Source organism: Octopus bimaculoides, chromosome 22 (genome assembly GCF_046866305.1).
Source record: "Octopus bimaculoides isolate indiv1 chromosome 22, ASM4686630v1, whole genome shotgun sequence".
Classification (NCBI taxonomy): domain Eukaryota; kingdom Metazoa; phylum Mollusca; class Cephalopoda; order Octopoda; family Octopodidae; genus Octopus; species Octopus bimaculoides.
In genome coordinates, this window is record NC_142949.1 from 6,900,312 (window position 1) to 6,910,311 (window position 10,000).

Here is a 10,000-nt window from a genome sequence, read left to right on the forward strand (position 1 = left end):
GACACACACACACACATACATATATATATATATATATATACATATATACGTCGGGCTTCTTTCAGTTTCCCTCTACCAAATCCACTCACAAGACTTTGGTCGGCCCGAGGCTATAGTAGAAGACACTTGCCCAAGGTGTCACGCAGCGGGACTAAACCCGGAACCATGTGGTTGGTAAGCAAGCTACTTACCACACTGCCACTCTTGCGCCTGTTAACTTTCCTTTGATATTGCTGCACCTTTTATGTGTCCATAGCTTACACCAAGTACATCATATGGCGTTTCTACCCATACCTTTTCTACCCACACCTTTTCTACAGATCGAGCAAGGCCATATACCTGAAGGGGATTGTGATTTGACACCATTACAAACATTTTTTTGGCATATTTAAAAAATATTTTAAAGTGAAAATTACTTCAAAAATGCAGTAAATATTTCATATAGACCTGTTTGTAACCTCAATGTGAAATAGTTTTTTTGCCTTAGGTTTTTTTTTGTGAGTGCATTCATCGTATCTGACCTCCAAAGATTTGGCTGTTATTTCTAGCACGCCCTGCTATCACATAACAGCTATCACATAAAGGACCCAAAATACCTGTTACATGGTAGCACAGCATGCAATAAATAGCAGTCAAATCTTTCCTTTTCTGGGAAAGGAGCTGTTTATGCATGATTTTGGTGCCACATTCATTTGAAAGCATATAACCAGGAAAAGAAAAAAAACCCACAAACCAAAACTCTTTTGCTGGGAAACTCAAAGTTTTCTGGTAACTCAATAGGTCATGGATAGTCTAGTATATATATATATATATATATATATATATATATATATAAACTCAGTCAAATCATCCAACCCATGCTAGCATGGAAAGCAGACGTTAAACAATGATAACAATATATATATATATATATATGCATGTATGTATGTATGTATGTATATATATATATATATATATATGTATATATATATATATATATATATATATATATATATATATATATATATATGCCAAATCGACTACATCCTCGCCAGAAATAGGGAAAGAGGGCGGCTTATAAATGCCAAAACCTACCCTGGCGAAGAATGTACCCCACAACATAGATTAGTAGTTAGCGACTTTGGGATCAAGGCAAAATGGGTGCCCAGAATTAGACAGGCTTGGAGGAGAAGGGTGTGGAAGCTTAAAGACCCTGCAAACGGACAGAGACTTAGAGACAAGTTACTTGAAGCATTTAACGAAATAGAAGGGGATATAGCATCATACAACGTGGAAGACAATTGGAGATTTCTGCGGGACAACCTGTTGAAAGCCACCGACCAGATTTGTGGGTGGTGTAAGGTCCCCTCCCGACCCAGAGTAACGTGGTGGTGGAACAAGGAGGTAGACAGGGCTATTAGACAAAAGAAACAGGCTTGGAAGGACTGGAAGAACGGTGGTAGCAGGGAATTGTACCAATGTGCCAGAAGGGAGGCTAGGCGACAGGTTTATTTAGCCAGAGGGGAAGCAGATAAGGAAAGATTTGCCAATGTTCTGTGCCGTGAGGACCAAAGACTCGAGGTATTTTGTGTTGCAAGACAGTGTAGGAGAGAGAATAGTGATGTTGTAGGAGAGAAATGTGTTCGCATGGATGATGGTACGCTTGCATTAAATGAGGATGCAAAGAAAGAGGTCTGGAGATGCCACTACGATAGATTGCTTAATAAAGAGAATGAATGGGAGAAAGAGAGCCTGCCGTATGTCGACCCAATAGAGGGACCAGCTATCCGAGTTGATAGTACCAGGGTAGATAAAGCAATTAAGAGTATGAAGACCGGGAAAGCCCCCGGCCCATCAGGAATCACTGCAGAGATGCTCAAAATATCTGGCAGTGTTGGCTATAGCCTAGTCACCCATATTACGAACCAGGTGATACACAAAGGAGTCATACCCAATGACTGGTGTAGCAGCATCATAGTCAACTGCTACAAAGGTAAAGGTGACGCTTTAGATACAAATAATTACAGAGGCATCAAGCTGTTAGATCAGGTTATGAAAGTTACAGAGAGGGTCATAGCCCAACTAATTAGGGAGCGAATCAATTTAGATGAGATGCAGTTTGGGTTCGTGCCAGGTAAAAGCACTATTGATGCCTTATTTCTAGTGAGACAGTTGCAGGAGAAATACCTAGCTAAGGATAAACCTCTGTACCTGGCTTTCGTTGACATGGAGAAAGCCTTTGACAGGGTCCCCCGATCCCTTATCTGGTGGTCAATGAGGAAACTTGGGATAGAAGAATGGTTAGTGAGAGCTGTGCGAGCCATGTACAGAGATGCTGCCAGTAAGGTGAGGGTTGGAAATGAGTACAGCAATGAATTCTGGGTAGAGGTAGGGGTCCACCAAGGTTCCGTCCTCAGCCCCCTCTTATTTATCATAGTCCTCCAGGCAATCACAGAGGAGTTCAAGACAGGTTGCCCCTGGGAGCTCCTCTATGCTGATGACCTTGCCCTAATTGCGGAGTCACTATCAGAACTAGAGGAGAAGTTTCAGGTGTGGAAGCAAGGTCTAGAATTGAAGGGCCTTAGAGTCAACCTAGCTAAAACCAAAATCCTAATAAGTAGGACGGTAGATAAAACACAAACCCCTTCAGGTAGATGGCCCTGCTCAGTATGTAGAAAAGGAGTAGGTAGTAACTCTATAAGATGTACCCGGTGCAAGCTATGGACACATAAGAGGTGCAGCAACATCAAAGGCAGGTTAACTAGCAAGTTAGTTTTTGTTTGTGGCAGATGTTCAGGTGCAATAAAGACTGTAAACAAACAGGAAACAACTTCTATCTCATTCCAGGGTGAAAAACTAGAGGTAGTCGATAGCTTCCGCTATCTGGGCGACCAAGTTAGTAGTGGGGGTGGGTGCGCTGAAAGTGTAGCTGCTAGAATAAGAATAGCCTGGGCAAAGTTTAGAGAGCTCTTACCCCTGCTGGCGACAAAGGGACTCTCACTCAGAGTAAAAGGCAGACTGTATGACGCATGCGTACGAACAACCATGCTACATGGCAGTGAAACATGGGCTGTAACTGCTGAGGACATACGTAAGCTCGCAAGGAATGAAGCCAGTATGCTCCGTTGGATGTGTAATGTCAATGTGAATACCCGTCAGAGTGTAAGTATCTTGAGAGAAAAGCTGAACATTAGAAGCATCAGTTGTGGCGTGCAAGAGAGACGGTTGCGCTGGTATGGACATGTAGTGAGAATGGATGAGGATAGCTGCGTGAAAAAGTGCCAGACCCTAACAGTTGAGGGAACCCGTGGAAGAGGTAGGCCCAGGAAGACCTGGGCTGAGGTGGTGAGGCAAGACCTTCGTACATTGGGCCTCACCGAGGCGATGACTACTGACTGAGACCTTTGGAAATGTGCTGTGCGTGAGAAGACCCGGCAAGCCAAGTAAGATCGTTGCCAGTGCCCCTGGACTGGTTCTTGTGCGGGTGGCACATGGGATGCACCATTTTGAGCGTGGCCGTTGCCAGTACCGCCTGACTGGCTCCTGTAGGATTTACTGACACCACAGAACATCTCTTGTGTAATTACCATCTTCATTTTATCCTATAGCGCCGTAGACAGAGAGAGTAGAGAAGTTTCTGCAGAAAGCACTGACAAAGGTGAGTTATTTATTCCAACCGTTTTTTGCCCTGACCCCACCTGCAACCCCATCTACTTCTCTGATACAAAATATGTGTAAACTGCTCTTATTCACGTTAAAATCTCACATCAGATTTTGTTAAAAAAATGCTGACAAAAAATGAATGATGTTGTTCATTATTTTACTAAATCTGTCAAAATTTCAGCAAAGAGAGATTGATAGAATAAGTACTAGGCTTACAAAGAATAAGTCCTGGGGTCAATTTATTCAACTAAAGGTGGTGCTCCAGCATGGCTGCAGTCAAATGACGGAAACAAGTAAAAGATTAGAAAAAAGAAAGATAACCTTAACAAATGATATCAAAACAGGGAGTCACAAACACACACACACACACATATTTTCTTAGGTGGAATTTCAAACCAGGGCACCAATAAAAGTTGGATTTTCTTCATTTTGACAGGAATTTTTCCAATTTTTGTTTTCACAGCAGCCTTGGAAATGATGCTGGAGGGGGCATCTTTGTATGAAAAAAATCTTTGAAAATTTATGATTTTTCTTTCATTTCCCCTTACCCTCACTTTTGACCAATTTTGGCCAATTTTTCTGTTGAACAACACACTTAAAATCCATGGGAGAAGCCCTTTTGTAAAAAAAAAAAAAATAATAATAGTAATTTTTAAAAATATTTTTAGAATAAAAGGTGTGTAATTTAAAGGAAATTTGGCTGTTGCTTCTAGCACATCCCTCAACCACCTTCCTCTTTTCTTTCTCACTCTGACATGTATTGATGTTTTTCAATATTTTTTCTTCTCATCCGGACGAAATACTTAGCAGTATTTCGTCTGTCTTTACGTTCCGGGTTCAAATTCTGCTGGGGTCGACTTTGCCTTTCATCCCTTTGGAGTCAATGAATTAAATACCAGTTGCATACTGGAGTCGATCTAATCGACAGGCCTCCTCCCCAAAAATTTCGAGCCTTGTACTTCGAGAAGAAAAGAATATTTTTCTCCTCATAATCGTATATATGTTATTAAAAAAACAAAAAAACTTGGAAAATTTATGAGTTCTTCAATCCCTATGCGATCCTTCTGAAACCTCCTTCGATCATGACTAATCAGGGGATTGAACCTAGAAAGTTACCCTCTGAGGCACAAGTCCGAGCAAAGTTGTTTATGGAAGACCAGCAGTCACCCAGGCATACCAGACTCCCCTCTCCATGCCACCAGTGTTATCCAAGGGAAAGGCAAAGGGGCCAATCCAGCTTGGCACCAGTGATGTCACAACTCATTTTTACAGCTGAGCAAACTGGAGCAACGTAAAATACAGTATCCTGCTCAAGAACACAACACACAGCCTGGTCAGGAATTCGAACTCACAACCTCGCAAGCGTAAGCTCGACACTCTAACCACTGAGCCATGCGCCTTCACATCCTCCACCCTATTTAAAATATAAAGGAGGCCATTGCTGAGATTTTTGATGTTTGGGCACCTAAATGAGGCATGGTATCATTTGTTATAAAAATGTTATTAGGTTCAATAAGATGCTTAATCTTTTCAGTTTTCCTTTTTATTTTTTCCGTTTTCATGTTTATTAATTTTTCATTGTTTTTCTTTGTTTTATTGAGGGTTAAACAATCTTTTTAGTTGGGGGAGATAACCAAGGGTACCGATATTCTTCATAAAACGGGGGAGATAACCCAATTTTTTAATGGGGGTGAGATAACAAAACAGTACTCATAATTTGTTTTAATGGTAAGCTTATCTGTTAGCAAATGTTTATTTTTCTTACACCCCACTACATACGGCTTTACTTGGTTTGAGGCAGCGTGTTGTGAAAAATTTAAATTACAATTTTGTTTTTGTAGCTTAAATCCCGTCAATGGACTACTCGTGTGAACCTTTCGTATCATCATTCCCTAAAATATGTTTCTTTTTTTTTGTGGAGGGGGGGGGAGTATTGAAAAACATCAATACATGTAAGAGTGAAAAAGAAACGAAGGAAGGTGATCGTGGATTATGCTAGAAATAACAGCCAAATCTCCTTTAAATCACACACCGTTTCATCTGAAAATATATTTTCTTTTTTCTTTTGTTTTTACCGAAAGGACTTCCTCCATGATTTATAAGTGTGTAGTGCAAAAAAAACAAAAAAAAAAACAAAACAAAAATTAGAAAAATCTTATCTAAACGGAGAAAATCCGGCGGAGGTAAAGAATACGTATACCACCCGTTTTCGGCGTAACAAAAACCCTAATCCTAACCCTAAACATCGAGTGTACGTATTCTTTACTTTCGCCCCGGGTTCAATCCCACTGCGTGGCACTGTGGGCAAGTGTCTTCTGCTATAGCTTCAGGCTGACCAAAATCTTGTGAGTGGATTTGGTAGGCAGAATACACATACATGTATAGATATCTATGTGTTTAGCTGTCTATGTTTGTCTCCCCCGCCACTGTTTGACAACCGGTGTTGGGATGTTTACGTTCCCGCAAACCCTTCAAGGTGGTGCCCCAGCATGGCGGTAGTCAAATTACTGAAACTCGAGGCACAAAGCTCGAAATTTTGGGGGAGCTGCCAGCTTGCTGCCTTATAGGGAGAAAATATTTATTTCTTTATAATCCACAAGGGGCTAAACATAGAGGGGACAAACAAGGACAGACAGAGGGATTAAGTTCGATTACATCAACTGCAGTGCGTAACTGGTACTTATTCTATCGTCCTCGACCTTGGCAGAATTTGAACTCAGAACTCAGAACGTAACGGCAGACGAAATACCGCCAAGCATTTCGCCCGGCGTGCTAACAATTCTTATTTCTTTATTGCCCACAAGGGGCTAAACATAGAGGGGACAAACAAGGACGAACAAAGAGATTAAGTCGATTGCATCGACTCCAGTGCATAACTGGTACTTAATTTATCGATCCCGAAAAGATGAAAGGTAAAGTCGACCTCGGCAGAATTTGAACTCAGAACATAACGGCAGACGAAATACCGCCAAGCATTTCGCCCGGCGTGCTAACAATTCTTATTTCTTTATTGCCCACAAGGGGCTAAACATAGAGGGGACAAACAAGGACGAACAAAGAGATTAAGTCGATTGCATCGACTCCAGTGCATAACTGGTACTTAATTTATCGATCCCGAAAAGATGAAAGGTAAAGTCGACCTCGGCAGAATTTGAACTCAGAACATAACGGCAGACGAAATACCGCCAAGCATTTCGCCCGGCGTGCTAACGTTTCTGCCAGCTCGCCGCCTTATAGGGAGAAAAAATATTGAAAAACATCAATATCTGCCAGTGACGAGCAGGCTATTAGATAGTCGTGAAATGTGCTAAAAGCAACAGCCAAGTCGTCCTTAAATCACACACACAAACACAGAAATTGTTTTGCCTACTCCCATGAATTCCCGTGTGTAGAACATGAATTTGCAAAAAATTCAAAAAAGCCAAAACGTTTTATAGGGTTCTTAAACTAGAATTCCGCTCACACACACACACACACACACACACACACACACACACGTATATATATATATATATATATATATATATATATATATATATATATATATATATATATATACATATATATACATGCACTCTGTCTCTGTCTCTCTCTCTCTCTCTCTCTATATATATATATATAGAGAGAGAGAGAGAGAGAGAGGGAGAGAGAGAGACACTTATACTAATACATCTGTTTTTTCTACACCACCTGTCTTTATCTGTTGTTTTTTTGTGATTTCTCCCTATATATATATTTATATATATATATATATATATATATATATATATATATATATATTTACACATCCATATATATGTATATGCACACAGACATATATACATACACACACACACACACACACATGCATATATATTTGTCTCACTCATACATACCGTGTAAGGAATACTTTTCTATCAAAAATTAGGTTTAAAAAATATGGGAGTTTTTTTTTTAGACATGGATAGTATTATAATCCCTTACAAAAACTTTTTTTTCCAAATTTTAAGCCCCCCAAATTAGGGGTTTCCTTATACACGTTAAAATGCTGTATATGCATATTTACGTCTGTGTATGTGTGTGTGTATGCACTCATAAATACACATACACATTTATATACACGCACGCATATGTATATACATACACATATGCGTACGTGCGCGTCCGCACGTATTTGTTTACATTTTGGAGATCAATGTAATCTACAAAATATGTTATAGTTGGAGAAGAAAATAATATTTTGAAAGCAAACGAGGTTAATATTTAATTTCATTTATATATTTATATACGTGTGGTGTGTGTGTGTTTGTGTGTGTATGGAATTGATAAACTAAATTCGATTTATGCTAAAAAATTTGCAGTGTTATTTTGATTCAGAACAAACTCTTTCATTACAGTTCGTCTACATTTAGCGTTTCTAACTGTCACTCATTCCCATTCCGTTTGTTATTTTAGTCTTGTTTTCGCAGCTTAACTGACAAGATATAAGGCTCTGGCTGTCCATTAATTATTTTTACAGTATTCAACTTCGAATTATAAAGGTAAATTATAAATTTACCCTCAACCTCCAAACCCGTTTTCGGTGGGTGGGGCAGTCCACAGCAAGCATGATGGGGGTAAGATCACTTATAAACACACACACACACACACACACACACACACACACACACACACACACACACACACACACACACACACACACACACACACACACACAAAACTAACTTATTGCCAATTTTATTTGGTGAAATTAATGATTAATCTTCAAACAAACTTGCTTTTTATAAGTATATAGAAGATACATAGATTTAGACATGGATAATTTTTTATCGTTTACTTGTTTCAGTCATTTAACTGTGGCCATGCTGGGGCACCGCATTGCAGAGTTTTTAGTCGAATGAACTGACCCCAGTAGTTGTTTTATTGTTAAAGCCTAGTATTTATTTTATCGATATCTTTTGCCAAACCGCTAAGTTATAGGAAGGTAAACACCAAAGTTGATGGTGAGGGATAAACACAGACACAAAGACATACATACACACATACATACATACATACATACATACATACATACATATATAATTAAATAAGATTAGAAGAAGTATGGTTAGACAGTTATTTAATAATCACTACACGTTTCCATACAACATATATACAGTACACACACACACACACACATATATTCTTTTATTTGTTTTACTTATTTGACTGCAGCCATGCTGGAGCACTGCCTTTAGTCGAGCAAATCGACCCCAGGACTTATTCTTTGTAAGCCTAGTACTTATTCTATCGGTTACTTTTGCCGAACCGCTAAGTTGCGGGGACTTAAACACCAACATCAGTTGTCAAGCAATGGTGGAGGGACAAACACACACGCACGCACGCACGCACACACACACACACACACGCATAGATATATATGTTTCCTTTGGCTGGCCCAAGGCTATAGCTGAAGACACTTGCCCAAGGTGCCACGCAGTGGAACTGAATCTGGAACCATGTGGTTGGTAAGCAAGCTACTTTATTTCATAAAATTGGCTATGCAGCTGCAGGCTCGACAAAGACACAATGATAATGAAAAAAATGGTTGGTGGGAGAAGCAAACAACGCCTGCTGATTGTTGCATTCTTGGAAACATTATTCTCTTTTTTTTGCAACAAAACAAAGTGAGGCATTGAACCTCCTACCTCAGTTCAAAGAATGGATGCAAATTGAGGCACTGAGCCTCTTACCAAGAAAAATACAAATTCAAATTGAGGCACTAAGGCCTCTTATCTTTTCTCTCCTTGTTTATTTCTGTGTTCCTTTCTGTCGGAGAGCATAGGCTTGAAATGTTAAAGATTTTCTCACTTTCCGAGCATTAAACTAATACATCTGTTTGTTGTTTACACACCCGTCTTTGTCTTTTATTTTTTTGTAAATTCTCACTATATATATATATATATATATATATATAGATATAGATATATATATATATATATATATATATATATATACTCCGTCTACCAACTTTACTCAGAAGGCTTTGGTCGGCCTGAGGATATAGGGCTTTCCTATAAGGTGTTATCCACCCCTGATTGGAACTCTCCTGTACGACATGTACGCATGCTCAGTGACTTGCTTTAACAGTTGCAATCAGCTGAATGCACATTGCCAGTGACATTTGACATAATTACCCACACTCTGTGGTCAGGATTCTTTTTTTGGTTTGATGTCGGTATCGAAGGGATTACCAGACACCGGACAATACAGTGAGAGCAGCTTTCACTCACATCGTGGTATTCGATGCTGTGTACGTGTCTGTCGTGGTAAAATATGCCACTCCTTAACTGTTGCTTTGCTTTCATCCGTAGCACGAGGTAATTATGTCATTATCTGT

At 39.5% G+C, this 10,000-nt stretch overlaps 1 protein-coding gene across 2 annotated transcripts in view; it reads left to right on the forward strand.

The window, feature by feature from the left end:
• LOC106872670 (uncharacterized) overlaps positions 1 to 10,000 on the forward strand; it is a 64,390-nt gene that overhangs the window by 21,976 nt on the left and 32,414 nt on the right. For both annotated transcript variants that reach the window (XR_008266538.2, XM_014919779.3), the window contains exon 8: positions 3,588 to 3,637. Coding sequence is in view for 1 of the 2 variants with exons in the window: in XM_014919779.3 (XP_014775265.2) it covers positions 3,588 to 3,637 (50 nt within the window). In the remaining variant the exon portion in view is untranslated. The remainder of the gene's footprint in view (positions 1 to 3,587; positions 3,638 to 10,000) is intronic.